This window comes from Fukomys damarensis, unplaced genomic scaffold (assembly GCF_012274545.1).
Source record: "Fukomys damarensis isolate Sample0158 unplaced genomic scaffold, DMR_v1.0_HiC HiC_scaffold_18, whole genome shotgun sequence".
Classification (NCBI taxonomy): domain Eukaryota; kingdom Metazoa; phylum Chordata; class Mammalia; order Rodentia; family Bathyergidae; genus Fukomys; species Fukomys damarensis.
The window spans coordinates 36,942,054-36,965,348 of NW_022900930.1; the positions used below are offsets into that span (position 1 = coordinate 36,942,054).

Below are 23,295 nucleotides of genomic sequence, written 5' to 3' on the forward strand. Positions count from 1 at the left end.
TACTACAAAGCCACTGTGATAAAAACAGCATGGTACTGGCAAAGAAACAGACCTGAGGATCAGTGGAACAGACTGGAAGACACAGAAACAAATACAGATGTACTCAGCTACCTCATCTTTGACAAAGGAGCTGACCATACTCAGTGGAGGAAAGATAGCCTCTTTAATAAATGGTGTTGGAAAAACTGGATTTCAACCTGCCACAGATTAAAACTGGACATTTATCTTTCACCATGCACTAAATTAAAATCCAAGTGGATTAAAGATCTAAATATTAAAACAGAAATATTAAACTTGCTTTAAGGTAAGTTAGGCATAACTCTGGAAGACATTGGCATAGGAAAAGACTCTATTAACAAGTCCTCAGTAGCACGGGAACTAGTGGAAAGAATCAACAACTGGGATCTCATCTTATTAAAAAGCTTCTGTACTGCAAAAGAAACCAACAGCAGAACTAAGAGACAACCTACAATGTGGGAAAAACTTTTTACCAGCTGCTCCTCAGACAAAGCACTATTATCTAGAATATATAAAGAACTCAAATCAATCAGCCCCCCCAAATATAAAGACCCAATTAAAAAATGGGCATCTGAAATGAACATACATTTCTTAGACAAAGAAGTAAAACCAGTAAGTAAATATATGAAAAAATGTTCCACATCACTGGTCATTCGAGAGATGCAGATAAAAACAACACTGAGATTCCACCTCACCCCACAAAGAATGGCTGCTATCAAGAAATCACACAACAACAAATGTCGGCGGGGTTGTGGGGAGAAAGGAACCCTTCTCCATTGTTGGTGTGAGTGCAGACTGGTGCAACCACTATGGAAACCAATATGGAGATACCTCAAAGAGCTTGGACTGGAGGTTCCATTAGACCCAGCCATCCCTCTTCTGGGTATCTTTCCAAAAGAACTAAAAGAATCATATCATAGTGATGTATGCGCACCCATGTTTATAGCTGCACAGTTTGTAATAGCTAAAATTTAGAAACAGCCCATTTGCCCATCAGTTGGAAACTGGATAAAAAAGATGTGGTTTTTCTATAAAATGGAATATTACTCAGCCATAAAGAATGGGAAAATAGATTCCTTCATAGGAAAGTGGATGCATATTAAAGGTATACTCCTAAGTGAAATAAATAAGTCACATATGTGTAAATACAGAATAGTTTTTCTGGTCTGAATAAACTGCAATAATACATAAGATCCTAATAAGATTACTGACATAATGGGTGTCTTTTTAAAATCAGGAAAAAGTAATTAAATTTTTTATAAGAAAGGTATTTTTTTAAACCAATGGGAAAAATTATCAAGTACTAGATATGGTCAAATATCCTTCCTAAGTTATATTCCTGCTGGCAGTCTGTATAAATTCCTGAGACACCGGTTTACAACCTGACTTTCCCTTTTTTCTTGTGATGGCTGGAGAGGGGCATGGTTTAACCAAAATCTGTTGTACTTCTCCCACTTGCTTCATTTCCTCTAGATCCTGTGAGCATGGAGTGGAACATCTTTCCTCAGTGTCCTCCTATAGACCTAAGTGCTATTTAGCCCCTTCTTTCTGGGCCACCCTAACAATAGGTATAGCTGAGCTGTCACCATGATTCCCAGCTTCTCCCACTCGAGACACTGCTGCCACCTTTCTGAAGAAGAAGCCAGGTAACCATCCCTAATTGCCTTTTGTTTTGAAGATGACAAAACATATTTTCCTTTTTTCAGTACCAGAGATCAAACTCGGGTCCTTGCTCTTGTGAGGCAGACAGCGGAACCACTGAGCTAAATCCCTGGCCTGACAAGACAAAACATATTTTGAAGTAATTATTATCCCAGGAAATTTAAATACAATTGATTTCAACATATGTGGAAAATTTTCCTTCAATTTACTGTAAGTTTTAATTATCATCCTCTGTCTTGTATCCAGAATATTTTTTTTACTTTATTTGTCTTTTCAGAATAATTTAGTCAATCTTAATGCCATTCATTGATTGTTTTTTTTTGTACCGGGGATCGAACTCAGGGACTTTGCGCTTGCAAGGCAGGTGTGGCCCCACAGAGTGGACCACTGAACTAAATCCCCAGCCTCCATTTAGTGATTCTAATGTAAACATGTGGTGAAGTAATACAGATACACTTTTACATGTTGATTAAAAATTATTGACTGAATTTCTATAGTTGGTCTTCAAAATACTTGATAGAGCTTTTAAGAGATATGGGATTGGTCCCTTCTGACCTTTTTTAGAGTTAAATGACAAATATAATCATCCAATCATATTATTTAAAAAATAAATACCATTGAAGGATTTTTAAATGCAATTTGCAAAATACAGTAACATATTGGATATGTTTAAACTGGTTTAAATCAGTTTGAATATGTTTAGTTGTTATTTTTATATACTCTGAAAATTTGGTAGTTGGTCAAGGAAATGCTATATAACAAATTCTCCACCTATATAGCCAACATAGATAGGCATAAAAGGGTAAAGTCGGGAGAATTTGTGTAGCCATTTGCTTCTCTTCATATAGAAATTACACAGAGTAATATGCATAATTTCACTATTTTCTCTTACATTTCTGTTCTGGAAGCAAAGCAGGACAAAAAATCACTGCCAGAAATCAATCTATAATATTTCAACTGTGTATGCGTTTCTCATATCTTTTCATTTCAACTGTTTTTTATTCCAAATATACTTGCACTTGCAAGTCCTTTATTTTTAGATGATGATATTTACTCTGCTCATTTTTTTATTTAAAATATTGGAAGAGTAAGCTTTTATATCATGAGATGTGCTCAGAGTTCTACTAAGGGAGGTTGCTGTATGAATGAGAGTCATTGATTAGCATGGGTTAGGCTCAATAAACAAGAAATAAGTGAAAGATTAGTGAGTTGAAGGCTGGATTGTGAGAATAGTAGGTGTTAAAAACACTTCTGGAGACTAACTGTGCTATTTCATAATGTATCTGAGACAACCTTTTTATCAAGTATTCCCTGAGCTAATGACATTTCTAAATTCAGCAACAATAACACTGAAAGCCCAAAAGCTAAATATTCATTGGCAATCACTTACTCTGCATTGCAGAATAAAATGCTTCAATATGTTTACAGAGTTTTAAAAGTTTTTTTTGATATTTGTGTTGCATGTATTTTCTTGTCAAATAAAAATAATTATCACAATTTAAATAGTAAATTGTGTATTTTTCTGTTATCTTCCTTTCATAATAGGTTTAATAAGTGATATTAAATGTTTTTCAAGAAAAATCATGTCTCATTCGTAGTATCACTAAATAAAGGTTTCTCTTCTGTGTGGTTCCGGAAATCAAGCACAAGGCCTTAAACACACAAAACAACTGCTTTAGCCCTGAGCTCCATCCTTTGGACCCTCAAATTTTGATAATCACCCTAAGTAAAAGTTATTTTAATGCCATGTACAGGTATTGTTCTACTAAATCTCAATGAGGATATAATTCTTTTTAAAAAATAATTTTGAAAAATATAATTAGTTATTATATGCTTTTAGCTATTTTATATATGGCTGAAAACTTGGTATCTTGGTAATAGAAACTGAGTCAAAGATACTTAAAAAACAAAACTGAACAAAATTTGAATCTAATACCATGACATATTAAATTAGTACTAGATAAGTCAGCTGAGAGAGGTGTGTATGGAATATTCAGGGACTTTGGAAATAAGAGTATTGTTTCTCACTCATTACTTGAAAAATTAGTTTTGTGTATTTATGTCTTTTTAATAAACTAGATTTATTTTTGAAATTAACTTTATTTTTCTTCTTCTTATTATTATTTGTACCAGAGATAGAACTCAGGTCCTTGCACTTGTGAGGCAGGCGGTGGAACCACTGAGCCAAATCCCCCACTGAAATTAACTTTAAAAATAATTTAATAAAATCTTACTATGTGAGAACACTTTTTTCTGTACATTGTAAGTGTTGTATGGGAGTTAGGACTTTGGAAAATATAAATCAAGACCAATATACTGATTAGGGGGTTAAAATAATTTACAGAATTAATTTAATAAAATGCCTAGAACAATAACTAACAATTATTAACAAAACAACAATGAAGCTGTCTGCATTTTCATTTAACAACACATTTAAGGCAAATATTGTATATAAAAATAATATGCAATAAACTAATATCTCACACAAGATACAATAAAATTACTGTCCACATTGAAGATAAAAAATTATGACAATATGCCTTCTTAAAACCTACAATTTCCTGGTTGTCAGAAAAAAAAATCTGTTTATGTCGAGCACAGATTACTGTTGCCTAATAAGATGTCAGTTGGAATAGTTGGGCTTTTTGCAAAAGAGAATACTACATTTTTCCTACCATGCCAGGTAAAATAAGTTAATATATTTATCTTAACAAAAGGCTCATACAAACTCCAAACTACAATTTGCGTGTGTTTTTAATTTTTAGTACTAACTCTGATTCTTAAAGATATCTGCAATTGACATTCTAATTCTCATGCTGTTCCTAAAAGGAACAATATATTTGTCCTGAATGTGCTACTGTGATTCACCCCTAAAATTTACTTTATATGGAGAAGTTTCATCATTAAAACCCTACCGCTTAAGTGCATGTGTGTGTGTGTGCGTGCGTGTGTGTGTGTGTGTGTATCAAGATTGATTCTTCGATACTTTATAGAACAAGCACAGAGGTTGATATCAGATGACTGGTTGTATACATCTAACTTTATACTTATGTAAAGGCTCTGTGCCTTTGTTCCTGGACTAGAAAATGAGAACCTTCTCAGTTTCCAAGGGCGGCATGGAATTTAGAAAGAGCCAGTGCACATGCCTAACACAGAGCTCAGAGAAGTACTGAGCACTTCCATTGTGAATGCCTTTTCCTCTCTCCATCGTTCCTGGCATATCTTGGATATTTGGAGATTAGTGAGAAAATACACTAAAAGATACCAGAATAAATCAATTTCACTGAAAGACTTATCTACATTGCAGGCAAGAGTTAATACATTTCCAAAGTAACATTCAGTGAGATCAAAACATTGGTTTCAAAAATGTATTTACACTTTACAGGGAGATGTCTTTCAGGTCAACAATGAGAAAATGAACAAATAAGCTGTGTCTGTGTGTAGAGTTTAATTTTGTGAAAGCAAAGAAATATACCAATTTTATTAACTGTTCAGTGTTCATGGACAGTTAACAGAAACAAAGCTACTTCATAGAGCAATCTACATGAACATCAAAAAATATTAAAATAGAGATTCTCTAAAGGAAAGAGTCTTTAATGGGATTGATAATACTTAGTAGTTCCCATTATTTGTCCATGAAAGCTAAGAAAGGTGCTATTTCAAGCAGAATTCTAGTAGAACTTGGCACATAAGTTTTAACTTTTCAAGCAACCATTACTCTTCATTTTCTTGTAGGTTCACTCACTCAGACGATCTCACATATACACACATTAATATTAAAAACATACATGGCTACTGAGCAGAAAATTCATCCTAAAATTACATTTTCTACAACAAAAGCAGGTCATCACGTTTATGTCCAATGTCTCAGTCAAGGAAATGGGTTTTCCTCATGGAGATCCTGATTAACATTTGTTAACTATTATGTTCACTATTTCAAAAGGTGTGTTTCTAGGAAGAACTGTAGGATCATGTGCAAGAATTCTAAGGCAATATAAGTAGTTGTTCCACAGGAAATATATGTATTTGCCTTTGCAATGATATACTCGATATACTTCACAAGTCTTTACTCTTCAAATGCTACAAGCCAGACATATGGAGACATTCAGAGTCTACAGTTGGCTCAAAGGTCAAAAAATTGTTTAAAAATAAGTTTATGGAATAGCACCATAGGAAGTCTTTCTGAAAAAACATCCTTTTTTTTCAACATTGCATTTTTTGAACTGAATTCCAGGAAGCAAAGAGAGAGAGAGAGAGATTTTAAATTCTCACAAGGGCCACTTCTACTTTGTTCTATCTTTTAAACACACTAACCATGACATCAACAACAATAACTACAAAAAAAATACATCATTAACAAAAGAAAGACAATAGCAGCAGTAGTAATTTGAACATGAATCATCCAGGCAGTCTTTTAGAAGAATCCTGCACACACTTCATGGGCGTTTTCTCATAAGATCATAAGACATCACAGGCTTCTTAGATTTGTTGTGAAAAGGCAGCACTTACATAGAAAAAGCTGAGTTTACCAATTAACTGGGCATTTTAAGTAATTAGACAAATGATGTCTAGACTTTAACTGCATTAATCGATACTATCAATGCTTTGAATTTGTCAAAATGTAAGTACAATGAAGTGGTCTCAATATCATTTATGTTTTGAAGAGGTTAAGCTGGCCTGCAAGTGAAAATAATGAAGTTAAACTATTCCAGTTTCCACACACACACACACACACACACACACACACACACAGTACAAACCACCCTCCAAAGACTCCCACTTCACATCATTTATATGAATCTGGTTTACACTGTATCAGAGATACAAAGTCAAAGCAATTATGCTAAAAGAAAAAGGTTTTCCAATTTATGACCTGCAAGATCACGGCATGTCCCCAAATCTTGAAAAATAGTCAAAAAGACACCCTGCAGGGTAACAGCCCCGGAATTGAACTGTCTGAATCATGAAGCCTCTGTTTCAAGCTGTGAACACAAGCTGATGGACACTTTCTTGAAGCACGTCCACGAAATTTTTTAATGCATCAAGCACGGAGCTCAGATATTCTTGTAATGCTGGGCAGCATTAGCTGGAAACTCTTCTAGTACAATTAGTGTAACTTTGATCGTACAGTTTTCTTTTGTTCAAACTCACTATATAAAACATTTGTACTAATGTCGTCAGTTAAAAAAAGATATGACTTCTCTCCACTGTGCACATTCCTTTAGGTTCTGAGAGAGGTGCGGGTGTTATTTTTTGGTATGCATGCTTTCTGGATATCTTATGCTCTTGTATCTTATATAAAATCCTTTCTTGTTGATTGTGTCATCGGTGTGAAAATGAATTAAAACTGCATCCCCAATTGAATAGATTTCTTCTGGTGGCTGAAGAAAAAAAAAAGAATGAGTCATTTTTTTTCTTCAATGCAATGTATTTTTGAGAATTTTTTCTTTGTAATATAATTGAATCCTCCCAACAACCTTGAAAAACAGATGAGACTGACTTCACAGATGAGGAATCTTCACATTCAGAAAACAATAACGTGCTAGAGATCATGTGCTTAGTGCTATAGTTGGGTTTTAAACATCCATTCCTCCATTTCTAAGTTTTAAACACATTCTAGAATTTAGTATTTTTTCCACTGAACCTTTAAGCCAGGTTCTTTTGATATACAAGTAAATAAAGTGAGATTCAGAAATGGCATATAGAATAAATTTGTTTCAGAAGTTACTCCGAGGCAGAATCTAAATTTTTCCATTGTTGTATTAGGTATGAAAGTCAGTGTCTTTATGCTGAGCTGCATCTTCAGCCTTTTCACTTTTTGAGAAGAGATTTCACACAGTTGCCCAGGCTGGCCTCTAATTTGGCAAGCCTCCTATCTCAGCCTCCCAAATAGTGGGGATTACAGGTGTGTGCTCAGTCATTACTTCTTGTTATAATGGCCTAAGTATTAAGAAACTTTTTTGGTTTTTAGCTATTACTTGGGCACCAATTCAACAGTATTATTTAAATAGAGATTAGTGGACTCAAAAACTTGGGAGTAACATCTTCACAGCAAAATATGTATTCAGAAAACTATTTAATATTACTGCATTGAGTCACGGGGGAAAAGCAATGAGGAAATGTTACGCTCTTCTTGCTCTTCTCTCTCACAATGACCTCTTCTGACCTGTTCACGGGTCTCTTTACTTGCACACATGACACTGTGCCATGAAATACTTCTCCCAGCAATGAGCCCAGACTCTGGTGGCTTATCTTATCATTCTCGCTGAAAGTATTTGTTGAGAAGCTAATGTGAATTAGATGATTAGATGCTGTACATATACTTCTTTTCCCTGTAAATTTTCAGTTAGGAAGGTGACCACATTTTTAAGGGTATGCTTTCAAGTATTTTGCTTTTAGGTTGTTAAGTACTTAAATATTCATTGTACAGTATAAAGAACATGAGAAATAGCAATAAACTCTAAGTAGTAAATTCATCTGCTTATCATGAAATTATCAGGCAAATCCAATAGAGAAGTGAGAAGGGTAGCAGAGCCAAACTATATTTCATCAAGTCATTAAAAGTAAAATGTAAATTATTTGGGAGATATTATCAATTCATAAATGTTAGACCTAACCATCATTAGTCACAGTCATTTTAAGCTAGGTGAGGGTATCCTTTTGGTAGTATATTCACTTACTCCAGATCCGCAGAATCGCCCAAGCCCCACGGCTGTGGAATCGAGACCATCAAAGAGTTCAACATAGTCATAGCCACAGTCAGCCTCTTCTTCCACTTCAAAGGCCTGGAAAGATAATTCAAGTCGAGAGCCTCGTTCTGATACTAGCAACCACTCACAGTCGACCTGTCCTGGATAGTTGTTATCACCGAACTGTGCATGAGAGTAGAGATCTCTGGATTTTGGTTCTGCTTTCAATCGACCACCACACTCTGCCAGGAAAGAAAAACGAAATGAAAAAGTTCAGTGAGCTTTCCCGGGTTCAATTCAGTGTCAATGTATTCTACTTGTCCTCTAAGTTTGTTTCACTTCCACCACCAGACGTGTATCCAGCACTGCAGCCTGAGAGAGTGTGACGGTGACAACTGGCACAGGTTCCAGACAGAGGCTGCCCAGGTAGAACCTGAGCTCCAACACACACTAACGCCACTGCTGGCAAACGATGCCACTTCTCTGATCCTCTGTTTTATCAAGAGTACATAACAGATGATGATAATGGCAGCAACGTTAGTAGGCTTTCAGAATGTAATAAGTGAAAATCATGGAATAATGCTCGGTAATGTTGTTACTGTTACATCTAATATTGTTTTGATTCTCTAGTAATTACTTTGATGGAGAAAAGACCAGTGCTCGTTTTGGCAGGACATATTCTAAAATTGGAACGAGAAAAGGCCAGGAAGTTAATTTGATTTTAATATTATTAATGGCAGAACTTAAAATTCAAAGAAATAAGAAACAACTTAAAAATCAATAAAATGTTTAAAATGTATGGATGTATGAGCATGTACATGCTGCATAGAACTTTCTGGATGTCTACATAACTGTGTTCTGTTTTCAGGGGGAAATAACTGGTCAGGAAAGGCATACACACATAATGAATTACAGTTGTTTTGGTAATTCCAGAACCCTATATTCAATTATAGGTTCTGTGCCTGCTATAATAAAAGAAATTAAATGCAGTATTTGGCTGCTTTTTTACAGAGATATTAGTAAACATATGTTCTATCAGTTATTGTCACTAGAGGAAAATATATCAAAGAAATAAATCTGTGAGCATCAGTTACAATTTAGATAATAAACGTTTCAAAAAATTGTCTCAGCATCCCTTTATTACCCCCAAAATGTTATAACTGAGACTTAACAAAAGCACTGAGAGGCTGTCTTTATGAGGGGTGATCAAAACTGCAGTGAAAAGCAGACTTATCAAAACATTACTGTGGTCTGTTTCACCTTATTCACCATATCTGGCACCATGTGACTTTTGTGTCTTTCCAATGTCAAAATGACCATGAAAAGTACATATTTTGAACTGATTTAGGACAGTGAAACAAAAGATATAAAAGAGGAGTTCCACGACTACTTCAGAAAGTAGCAAGGGGACAAGTGTGTTCAAAGCAAGGAGGAAAATATTGAAAGATTAATGGCAATGTGTCCTTTATCATAATAAAATTTTTACTTAAATATTAGCTATATATATTTTTTTTCCTTCTGTACTGGGGATCAAATTCAGAACCTTGTGCTTGTGAGGCAGTCAGCAAAACCACTGAGCTAAATCCCAGCCCTTAACTATATATTTTTAATCACACCTCATGGACATGTGGGGAAATGTGTTAAAACCAAAAACTGAATTCCAATAAATTTGGGGATTTTATTTCCCTAGTCTCACACAGTGGAAGTTAACTATACCCGCTTTTCCTTCATAGTACTTTTCTTATTTTACTAATTCCAAGAATCAATGTTCTGTCCCTGAAACAGCCATTTATTTCTTGGCGAAATATTACATTTGAGTCAAATTGCCTGGGTGTAGATCCAAGCTCCGTCCTTTGTCCCACAACTTCTTTTATATATATTTTTTTTTTTAAATTTTGTGCTCTAAATTGAACTCAGGGCCTTCCACATACCAAGCATTTGCTCTACCACAGTTATGCGCTCCACACCTCAAGATTTCATTTCTAAAAATGAAGACCATACATAGTACCCACATCATAAGTTCTAGACGAAAAGCAAATGAGTTAACATATACAAAAGCTTGAATGTTGCCCGGTACATATTGAAAAGCCATAGTAAATAGTATTTAACAAGTCATTATTATAATTGTTATTTTTCTGAAAGAACATTTAAATGCTAGCATCCACTCAGGTATGAAATGAAAAGGCAGAAAAGTGGAAAAATTAAAATACTATTAGTCCACTATTAGAAAGCAAAAATTATATTTCTGATGACAAGAAAAACATTTTGTGCAAAATATTTCTGCATTCATTATAGAAACAGGTAAACCAGACTAATGTAATTTGTCAGTATTTAAAAATCTATCAGTTATCTAAGTTTGATATAATTGAAGGATTTGTTTTTCACTTTCAAAAGATTGTCGGCATTTGTACTTTTTTTTGGTCCCCAGGCTAGGAGAAATTGAAGTGGGTAACCAGGACATACGGGGAGGTCCTTGGTTTGGAGTGCCTGCTTTACATTACATACAAGGTGGGGGGATTCAAGCCAAGATCTGGGCAAAGAAATCCTTTATCAGTTCCAGCTAGAAAAAAATCAAGGAGGATGTAATGAAGTGAGCTAAATGAGAAAAGAGATTTCACAATCTTTATGAACATAAAAGTCACAGAAAGGAGGTGCTATTTGGTTTTATTGAAAATTGACCTATTTTAAAAAAATGCTTTAAATGACATTTATGACTAATTTTAAATGCTCTAAAAATTCTTTCATTTTTCTGTTGCAGTGTGCAGCTTCATTCCTATAAATCACTACTCCTAATAAATTTGGAAGTTATGTTCTAACCATGAAAAAAAAAGGATTTAACCTACAGCATTAATTTTTTAAAGGTACACATTTGAATATTATGTGTGTAAGATGTGTTTTAATACAACCTGAGAGAGATTCCATGAGCAATAGGTGATGCGTAGCACGAGGGAAGTTACTTTAGTCACTATGAAAATCCTCATGGCTAATCAAACTCTAGTCACTGCAGCACTTAACAGGTGCATTTAAAGAGTTTTTAACTTGAGTCAATATATTTTTTTCATAGAATGTCCCTGTTCATTTACTAAATCAGAAAAAAATATGAAACAAGTCCTTCAGTATGTCAGTGGTATGATTTTTAAACTAACAGTTGGAGGCAATTAAAAAGCTGCTGGACCTTCTACAGGATTCTGGTAAATGGAAAATGGAGGCCAATGAATAATAGTATCAGAAAAATAAGCCGAGTGTGGTCTTCATTTTAATTTGAAAAGACATGTTTGTTTATTCTTCTTGAGGTATTACATTTCTGGAAGAGGTCCTGCAATTTGACATACAAATGCTTTAGTGGACATTCTTATTTCCTTGATGTTGATCAAAATAATTTTCTTTCCAAGTTGCATAATACTACATTCAATGATTTTTTTTAAATGTCAAGGACAAATGGTATGATGTCTTATATTACAGAAAAGATGCCCTAATAGACAATAGCATATTTTTAAAAAAATTTGTTGTCTCTCAACTTTTCTCCCCAATATCTGTTATAGGCATATCTTTTGAGAAAAAGAAAATGAATAATTTTTTCTCCAAATTTTTTTTTCTTTCGGTTAGTTTATGTATTGCTAGGGCAATACCATTTATTATCTGATTAGGGTGAATTTATATTTAGAATTTGAATCAACTGTCACGAGGACAAAAGGACTCTTTCTAATAAAGTCCATTTTCCATGACTTAGTTTTACTGTGGAAATAATTATAAAGCTATGCTACAGCTATTTTTTAAGTCATCTATTTATAATACTAGAAGTTTTTGCTGTGTACAAAATTGAAAATTATATGCAGAAATATAAATTTAAGCATATTAAAATACATGCTTGAGTGCCCAACAGTAATGGCTACATCTAGTCTAGAAGGCAGAAAATAGTGCATAAATGTAGGAAAAGTTGACAGCTGTGGTTTGCATTTGGCTGTCTTGTTAACAGAAACTGAAAGATGAACTGAAAATCAAGCTTAAATTAGAATAAGCTGTTGACAGTCAGGAATTTATTCTACTGTTTTATGAAATCCTCTAAAATCTTGATTTGGTCTTACAAATTATTAATGCATTACATTGTCTATCCAAAGCAGATTAGAATAGTTACACTTGTTAAAGTGAATGCTTTGAAGAGGCTGCATAAGGATGTCAGCCTGGCTTGCACAGAAAGTAATAGTATTAAAAATAATCTAACCAGAAAATGCCAGGATAGCTGGATAGATCACATCAAATATTTATAAATAACAGTAACAAAGAAACACATCATGCAAAAATTTTGACAGGAGTAAATGATGAGATATTGTGAAGCGAGTACTCTTAGTTCCAACTGTTACTAACTTCTGTGCTCCTTCAGTTTTTAGCCTCAGCTCACGCATGTTGGAAATGTCAGGGCTGGACTAAAAATATCCAAGACTGTTTTGTTGAAAACAATGTGACTGGGATTTGCTCAGTAAGTATTTGAATCAATTGAATTGAACAGAGAAGCAAAATAAGCCTCTTTAGTTAAATATTTAAACACAGGGTTTGCTTAAAACCTATACAAACCTCCTACAAGGAAGCAATCATTCCTAACCTATTGTTCCAAATCACAATAGATACAGGTTTTTTTAATTAGTTTTGAAAGTTTTACATAGAGAAAATGCAATATGTGGAAAATATATTAGCTTTGGACACAAAATTATGGTAAAACCTGAGCTTTGACACTTTTATTTTTACAATCTTTTTTTACTGTTTTTTAATTCTTGTAATACACAATAATTACATGCAACTTGAGAAATTGGTATATATATTAAACCTTTGGAAATTAATTATCCAATTTTCATTTCCATCATTTCCAAAAGTGAAGATGATAATCTCCATTGCATATAGTTCCAGGGAGACTTCTGTGTATGTAAATTGCAAATTGAATAAATAGAATCTAAATAGGATGCATAGGTAGAGGGCATAAAGTTTAGGAACTCATGAACTGTTGGAGCTGTAACTCTGAGATCATTATTTTCAGATGACACACCTGGGACCCAAGGAAATGGCCTTTTCCAAAGTTTCCTCCTAAGTCACACTTGGAATAAGGAGCCAGAGGTACTGACCCACTATTTCATTTGTTCTCAATACTCTCATTTACAAAGACTGTAAAGAAAAACTCTACAAATAAGTTTTGATAAAAATTACAGACAGTACTATACAATCAGCTATTTCAAGAATTTTGTTCTTGACAATGTATTTTCATACTGCATTCTTGACAGCTGAGATAGCCATGATATTTCCTTAAATTCCAAGAACTTTGTGCTATAACAAAATATTGTTAAAATACAGTAGGAAGATTCAATTTTTTTCTGTCCCTTTAGTGTTTATGGCATTGGGAATATACATAAAGTGTAAATACCAAATACTTCATATGAACAATTTCATCAATATAGTATTTCTATGGTTCATGAAAGATTTTTCTCAAGCTGTAACATTTGTGTTAATAAAGAGAAACAAAATATGATGAACAAGAGTCCAATAAATACTGGTATAAACCATATAGATGTTCTGACAAGATGTATCGACTTTCTCAGACTTTAGGTCTACTGCTAACAATATAGTGAAATACAATATTGGGTAATTAAATAGTTAAAACAAGATTTATAAATCAAAGTGAAACAAAATAAAACAATCAGCAGGAGACAATGATAAATATCACCAATTTTATGGATGAACATGCATTTCTGTTATCAATCTTTTGTGGATTACAATGCCACTAGGTGTCAGTATAAGCTAAAAAAATTCAAATATTTGCTATTAACTTTTTTTTTCCAAATTTAATGAAAAAAAGAGGAAGGAATTCCTTGGACAGTTTATGGAACATCTAATTAAATTGGCCACAAATTGTAAACAACTATATTATCCTTTTTTGTCTGAAATGTTTATATTTTTGTAAGTTAAAATTTATTTCCCAAAGATTTCTAGAATAGCTGAAATCTGTTAAGGCACAAGTTAGAATTGTAACAGAGAAAAGATATTGCTTCAAATCAAATAAGAGACAAAAAAGAATGAGGCACTGTGAAACAGAGATAAATCCCAAAATTATTTACAAAAATAAACTACTGCAAAAGCTTGCTAACCAGATAGTTTATTAGATAAAATACAAGCTTTGAATACCAAGGTATACATTCCTATCTGTTAAAGATAACACATTAGCCAACTGCTGAAATTATAAAATTTCTTATAGAAATATGTTGGTACTCCTACTTGACCATATTTCACTGATCACAAATAAAACTAAAACCTATTTATTTATCGATTTATTTATTTATTGTTGAATGTTCAACCTATACAAAAATATTTAAGTAGAATGCTGAGCAATTCTTTGACTATTTCAGACAGTGAGTGGTTCAATGATATTTTATCTGCCAAACTTGGACATTGGTTTAAAAGCCTGTTAATGAACCCAAAACATACATTTACTAAAAAAGAAACTTCCAACTTTGACAAAAAAGAGAAGCACAACCCTAATTTGCTGACCTGTAGAATGTGTGGCTTGAAAGCCTTTTCTTTGAACAGATGCATCAGAAGTAAACCGAACAAACATTTTGTTTCCAGTAGCCACAAGGGGATCTGGTATCTTGTTACCACATAGTCGTCCAAGAATTGGTGATTTTTCTGTTTCTCCATCAAATACTTCTAAATGATCATAAGCACATTCTTGATGTTGCTCAATTTCAAACTCACTGAAGGCCTATTTTAAAAAAGGAATAGAAAAAAATGTTTTTATATATTGCAAATCATTCAAAATAATTTTGGGGGGGCAGAATATATATATGTTCATCGGGGCATACAAATGATTTAATCCATTCATAACAAGGAAAACAAATAATAGCTTTGCATATACTATGGTTTGAATCTGAAATGGCTCCTAAAGGCCCACGATTGGTTCTTAGGATGGCGCTATGGGGAAGTAGTGAACCCTTTAAGAGGTGGGTCAGTGGAAAGTCCTTAGGGCCCTGGGGACTGGACTCCAAGTGGACTGAGGTAGCCCAGCCTCTACTCTTTTCACTCTTTTGCTTCCAGTCATGAAATGAGCAATGTTTTTCCAACATGTTCTCCTGCCATACTATGCTACCTTGCTATAAGCCATAAAGCGATGGGATCAATTAATCAATTAGAACCTCTAAGAACCAAAATAATCCTCTTCTTATAAGTTGATTCCCTCGGGTATTTTGGTGCAGTAACAGAAAACCATTGAACACAATGTGAAATTCTACTATTCAGCTATTGCAATAACTATTTCAATTAATAATAGTCAGAATTTAAACAGATAATAACAGAATGATATTTTATGTTAAATTTAATCCAGAAGGTATATCAGAAAATTGTAATCAATTATATTTTTTAAATCGTTCTATCTAGTTTTAATGATCACAAACTAGTGAATATCACCCTATCATTAGGTGCTTAAATTGAGAAGAAAATCAAATAAAGTAATATTTTACAAAATCTAAGTACAATAAATTTTCCTAGAATAACTAAAACCAAAGAAAATTTTCAGCACTATTTCTTTATTGAGACCTTACAATGCATATTATTAGAGAAAACCAACATTGGTATCTTATTTTGTTACAATCCCTAAAGCATAAAATATTTGTAAAAAAAATACTTTTTACATAAATATTTTCCATATGTAATTTTGTGAAGTGATCATAATTTTAAGTTTAATGAAGACATACAAAATTGATTCTCAGTGCTGGCCAGGTTATACATTCCACACCAAACTGTACCTCCTCCTACTGCTTCTGACTTTGGAGGAATAAGAGAAGAAATAGAAAATGTAATTCACATCACTTAGTGAGTAGGAGAAACACATGAAATTACTCAACAGAAGCAAGAAAGGGAAAGAAAGCTAACCTTGCTTTTGTGCCATTCCACTGCACCCTACTTGAGAACAACAAATAGAAATGTTTTACCCAAGCATTAGGATTATTACCTGTTATAATCATTATAAGTAAAATAAATGCTCCTTTCATTTGACAAAAAGCATTGGACAGTACAAAAAAAAAAAAAAACTTCCCTAGAAATAGAAAGCAGTATAGGGAAATAGAGTGAACTAGCAGACTTCTGATGAGTTTATTTACCCTGAAGCACAGCATGCAAAACAGGTAGTGACTGGGGATTGTCTTATTAATTTAATGCACTCATCTCTGTAATGCAATGTTAGAGTAGACACAGCTCGTGGAATGAGGAGCCGAATGGGTGTCTGGACCTCTAGGTAGGTCTGTCACTTCATTTAGTTAACCACCTGTCTCATGTCTGTGGTCAATCTCATGTATGAAAATGCTCTAAAAGTGGCCAGTCAAAACTTTTGGTTTTATGACTCTCTCTCAACACGGTCCTCAATCAGCTCCTATTACCACTGTGTACACAGAACCATTCTTAAGATCAGTTTGTAACCAGTAAGAAACCACAAGAGAAAATGAGCTCAACTATACCCAGAGTTCTTTAAGTCAAAGCCTCTCAAGCATAAGAACAATGCTCTCTCAAAAGCATAAAATATTGTTTGTGGAAAATAACAATATCTGAAAACCATTGTATGCTGTGTAATTTTTTCTTTTGCTGGTAAATTATGGCCATTCATCTATAAATGCAAAGAGCATGGAAACCAATTTATGTAGAAGAGAATTTTCTAAGATGAGAGCAATGCTATCTTAAAGTAAAGTATATCCTATAAGTAATTGCTGAACATGGATCAGAATTTACAGACCACACTTTTACAGTCCATTCATTTTGAAAGCTAAGTGAACCTGACACATAAGTGACTATTTTGCTTCCGGTGAAATGCAGGAGTTTGGAGTGAACAATAACATCTGTTAAACAGAACAGAGCATCATCATACAAAGTGGCATTGGCTGTGGGCCATACCGACACCTGGTACTGAGCCAAAAGGTTCCAGTTTGCTATTAAATTACTAATGGAATAAGACTGAATCCACAAGAGTTAAATTAGTCAAAGATTCCATAACAGACAAATATTCAAATGATATGAACAACTCTCATTAAGGCATTAATGAATGTGCATCTTGAAGAAAAGAGAATAGCATGTTAGGTCAATTACAAAGACAGGATGCTCCTTTCCCAGAAATTTGCCTGACCCAAAGATCCACCACAGGTAACAAAAGTTATGACTATCTTACATACTGAGAACTCATAAGTCTGGTCCCTGGGCCACAGAGGCACCCGCGAGAGATCTCTGTATATGTTGTTACTTCAACAAAGATAGTTATAAGTCACAAAAACTGTTACAGGAGCTGTTGGGAAACTGGAATAGCTTCTAAAGTACTCTTTAGAGCTCATGGTGATAAAGTACAGATCACGATTTATCATGTCATTTAATGAAACATGCTGAACCGCGAACTCTACGTCTAAATAAAATAGAATGTGAAACGTTTTAGTCACTGGGAATAAATGCCACAGAAATGTCTCCAGACAACACTCAGGGGCCCAAATATCTTCCACATTCACAATGGGGACAGGAAAGCCAGAAATGCTAAATGCATGAAGCTACAAACAACTCTCATTTTGGTTAAAATGCTTTTCCCGGATTCTTGTTTTAATTTGCTTGTTTGTTTTAGGACTGAAATATTTTTTAAGCGTTCACACTCAGACTCTGTAAGCATTTGAGCATTAAAATTTTGAAGCTTACTCATCCTATGATTATATTTCCATCATTTTAGGATACTAATCTAGATTTTAGGAAGGACACACACACACACACACACACACACACACAAGTAAATAACCATGAGCTCTAGTCAGAAGTCTAATGTACTTCCCATAAGGCAAACTAAGAGATTAAGAAATCCATTCAAAAATTAAGATTGAACTCTCCTTACAGACTGTAGTAATGACTGTTTCTAGAACACCCAAGCAAGCCTAATCTGCCTGGCTGGCCACTGGCCAGGCTTTCATATTCTGTTTCTTCAAATGAATACCAAAAGTTCTTTCATTAAAAATATAGATATTGACTAAAGTTTGAGGTCATGTAGGGTAACTACATGTTTTCACAAAGGACAAGTTAATAAAATGATTACATTTACAATAGAAATAAATTTTAGCTAGGATAAAATGAATATTTAAACTAAAAGAAAGAGACTGATGAATCTGAACAGCTCTGAGATATGCTTTAGAATTTCCTAGTACCAGCCATCTTTCACTTTTTCCTGTCTTCAGTAGGAACTATGGGGCCTGGGGATTTAGCTCAGTGTTGCTGCCACCTGCCTCACAAGCGCAAGGTCCTGAGTTCCATCCCCAGTACAAAAAAAGAGAAGAACTGTCATCTAGTTTCCACAAGATAATTAAAGGAATAGAGGCCACTGGAAAAAAATGGCAGAGTAGAATATAAATTCCAGCCTTCTGATTCAAAAGGCCTTTTCTTTTCCATGGGTCTTGTATAATAATTGTGATCAGATATATTTTATGAATTTGTGGTGGAGAATTCTCTGAGAGTTGTAGAAGAATTTGTTTTTTAAAATATCTAATGTACAAGACGGGAGTGCAACTGCATGTAACTTAGCAAAACTTTAAGACATAAATCAAATAAAAATTACCTAAGGCTACTGTAGTATGTTCTTATGTCTAGAACAATGGTTGTATTTGTTTTTAATGGCGATCAAATCAGACTACGAAAAAGTTACCAAAAACTTGAATAATCAATTTTGAGTTTCTCAAAACCAAAAGAAGATATGGCAAGGGCTATAGATCCTTGGCCCCCTGCATTAAGAACTTTCTCCTTATTCTTATAGGAAGATTTTTTTCCATGCATATTTTGGTTAAAGTTTTTACTTTAAAGCTATCATATAATCACTTTTTGATTAAACATACACATACGCACATGCGTGCTTACGTCAACATTTATTTTAAGTCATTATAGCAAACTACCACAAACTCAGAGGGTTAAAGCAACACAAATCTATTCTTCTATAGCCTTCGATGTCAATATTCTAAAGGGGTAGGCAACGCTAAGTGTTTTCTGGAGGTCCTGGGTAAGAGCACACTTCCTTGAATTTTCCAGTCTTTAGGGGCCGCTTACCCTGCTTAGCTCATGTCTCTCTCTGCCAAGCCCAAAGGCTGGAACGCAGCGTCTTCTTTCCTCTCCGAACTCCTGCTTCCTTTCTGTGACAACCTTACAATCAGGGCACCCAGCGATTCTCCCCATTTTAATAGTATAACCTTACCACATCGAGGGTTATTTTGTCCATGGAAGGTAACACATACACGAGGTCTGGAAATGAGAGCATGGACGAGTTTGCGGAGTCATTGTCCTCCTTGCACAGAGCTTCAGCGCTAAATCTTTTCACCCTCTGCAGTGCATGTAAGTTTCAGGGAAAATGAGCACAAACACACAGGAATTTGTGCTCCCAGATTCTTTTCCTCGACTTGCTTAGCTCTAGGAAAAAAAATTACATCCTACAGGCCTACAGACAGTTTATGAAATAAAACTGTACTGGCGCACAGAATAATTCATTCATCTGCGTATTGTTCCGATTAACAAACTGAAATGTCAGCTGTAAATTTGCAGCATGGGCTGTGCAGTCCATGAAGTCTATATTTGCTGCATACTTTGTCAGAGAAATAGTTTTCTGAAAAGTAATCACTAGCTGCCTTTTCAATTCAGACTTGAATTTCATATGAAAAACCTCTACTTTGAATAATTCAGTAAGAGGGTAATTTTTATTGATTGTTATTATCATGATGATTACTATTTGGGTGTCATGTATCAATTTTGACTGGCTTTTAACAAAGCACCATGAAAAGCATTTCATATACAAGCTCACCTGATATACAAACAAAATCCAAGAACAAACATTACCTCCAATTTCCAGTGAAGGACTCAGGGCCTTACAGGGATGAATGTCTTTCTCAAGATAGGATGGATAGTAAGTAGTAGTGTTAGGACCTAGACTCATTTCTTTACATTCAAAATACATGTTCTGTATTCTTCCATAACTCCCTGGTGTACATTTTACCATAATTGTTACTAGCTCATCTTACAAATATTGTTTTCCACTTAATTCTTTATACATTTAAATTACCAACTCTGTAAACACACATAGCAATTACACATGCATTTCCTCTGCACTACTAGAGATTATAATAGAAAATAAGATAAAATATGGAGAAGGAATGTTTGGATTTTAAGGCATTTGGACTCTTGGAGCTTTATAATCTTGTTAAATTGCGTAAACTCTCTGGGAATGCTTCCTATCTGGCAGTGTAATTTCTGCCAGAAATTGAGATTCTAATCACAATGCCACTTTGAATTCACTAGCGTTGTATACACATTAGTTTCTAATATTGCTTAGCACAAGTACTGTTGTGTAGAACAAGACATGTGCTGTCAAGCTACACAGGATATTTTGGGACACACTCTCAAGAAGAGAAAACATACTTTTATTTGAAAAATTGCATATAACAGGGTGTTCATTTTACAAAAGTTTAAAGGACAGTCCCAAGTTCTCCAGATTGCATCTCTCTAGCTTCCTATACTTACATAAAGATAGTGTTTTATGGATTTACAGATCAGAGCACACATAAGTTAAAAATGTGAAAAAAATCCAAAATATTTCTCCAAAATGAAAATACTCACTTAATATTGTGCTCCTTAGTATTCATAGTTAGCTTTATAATAGCAAATTCACTGATTTAGGGATAAAAATAATGAGTATGGTTATTATGTGGTGTTGACATAATGTAATTAATCATTATATGCAAATTGTTATTTTATATTACTGGACATTATTTACTCCAGCATTAAAGAAAACCACCTATAAGAATTTCCTATTTGTATATCAAATGGTTGTATTAGGTTTCCATTGATGTAACAAAATGCCTGACAACAACAATTTGAAAAAGGGAAGATTTATTTTGGTTCATAGTTTCAAAAGTTTCAGTTGATTATTAAAGTCTCCATTATGTGGGGCCTGTAGCAAGGCAGAACATTACTGCAGGAAGCTTGTACTGGAACAAAGTGGCTCACCTTATGGTGGACAGGAGGCAGAAGGACAGCAAGGAAGACGAGGGACACTGTATAGCCTTCTTGAACACATCCCCAGTGACCTACTTCCTCCAACCAAATCTGTCTCCTACACTTTCCATCATGTCCACATATCTCATTAAGTTATGAACCCATCAATGGGCTAATCCACTGAAAAGTTACAGCCCTCAAAATCCAATCATCCCCAAAGCCCCATCTCTGAATACTGCTGCACTGGCAAACAAGTCTTCAATCCAAGAGCCTTTTGGTCAATGCACCAGATCCAAAATACAGCAGTGGTAATTTAATGTAAAGGTATTTCAGCAAGACATTCTGGATGTTTCCTCTTGAAAGGTGAACATAAGCAATAACTTATTTATGTTAGCCTTACATCACAAAATAAGCACAGACTCACAAATTTAAGTGGCTGTGTAAGAATAAATATGGGTACATATTCTTTGCTATTTCTCCCATTGAAAGACCAAGTCTAATTTTCCTCCACTAGCTTCCTGGCCAGCTTTAGTATTTTGCTTTAGCAATAAAATACACAGAGGCAATTGGGGAAGGGCCTCCAAAGCTTACACAACTATTAAAGACTCAAAACTAGCTCACTATGCAGCAATAAATACCTGATACATGTATAAAAGAGAATAATTATATTATAAATACCCAAAGGCTAAAATTTATATGAATCTAAAACAAATTTACCTCTGGCAGTTCAACTGTCATATTATTGTGAAATAATACACACCTGATATAAATAATCATACTGAAAATACTCATGGTAACTAAATGCTATGAATAGACTGTTCTCATCTCACTGAGGGCACTGGATTTTATTGTAATTCATGGCATCCATAACTGCAGATCATCTAAATAAGCTTGAGACTATAGTGTTATAAGTTAACTAAATCTACCAAATAGTTTCTCTGGTGTGAAAAACTATGAGCATAATTAAGATCCTAATGGTATAATTGACAATGTGAAATAGGAAGAAAAGGGCTAAAGGTGTATGGGAAGTGGGAAGGGTAGGGGAAAGGAAATAAGGGAAAAGAAAAAAATATGAGAAAATAAAAAGTGGAAATAAAGTTTTTGTAAATAGGGAAGGGAGGAGGGGGTGAAGGGAGGGCAGGGATATGGGGAAAAATTGAGAACTAAGACCTGTCATGTAAAAGTACAAAATCCCAATGATGATGTGAATGTACTGCATACCTAAAATGTACCAATAAACTCAATGAGAAAAAAAATAAGTAAACCAAATCAAGACAAATGCCATCTTAGACAAGTTTCGCTAAACAAACTACCACACACGTATCACTTAACACAACTTTGTTAAAATAAAGAAATATCTGGATAATAAATCATAGTAAAGCTCTCAAAATTCACAAACCAGATTAGTTTTATTAAAAGTCTTCTAAAATTAACAGGAAAAATCTTATTTTGTCAACTGCATTGGTTAGCTGCATTGCTGACGAGAATGTAGCCCCTGCACTGCAGTCTGTAAGGTCTGGAATCTTCTCAATCAGGACCTTGGACAGAACTAGAAAGCTGTGGGCAGTCATCTCCACATCTAGCATCCTTCAGAGTGACTGAAAGGAACTGTTGTCTGTGTGAAGAGTTATTTACTAATACGACAAATGGAAGAACTCTGTACTAGGAATACAAATGTGATCATTGTGTCTCATTTTATTATAAAATGATATTTGAATAAGGACCTTTTATTGGCTAAAACAATTCACTGAATGGAACTGGATAAGCAGGGAAATTTAAAATTAACCTATTGGCTAGAATGACAGAAAATTGCTTTGGTTTGGAAGCCTCTTTCCTAAAATATTTTCCTCTTTATTACACTGCCTGTTAGAGTCTTTAATGAGACTTGCTGGCTAGTAATCCC

The 23,295-nt window shown here is 34.3% G+C and overlaps 1 protein-coding gene across 1 annotated transcript in view; it reads right to left on the bottom strand.

The window, feature by feature from the left end:
* Nucleotides 1–4,203: 4,203 nt before the first annotated feature.
* The window catches only part of Tll1 (tolloid like 1), a 205,632-nt gene continuing 186,540 nt past the window's right edge, over nucleotides 4,204–23,295 (bottom strand). The window contains exons 19-21 of the mRNA XM_010629860.3: nucleotides 14,901–15,114; nucleotides 8,361–8,611; nucleotides 4,204–7,061 (exon numbers count right to left, since the gene is read on the bottom strand). Of these exons, the coding sequence (XP_010628162.1) occupies nucleotides 6,927–7,061; nucleotides 8,361–8,611; nucleotides 14,901–15,114 (600 nt within the window). The 3' untranslated portion in view covers nucleotides 4,204–6,926. The remainder of the gene's footprint in view (nucleotides 7,062–8,360; nucleotides 8,612–14,900; nucleotides 15,115–23,295) is intronic.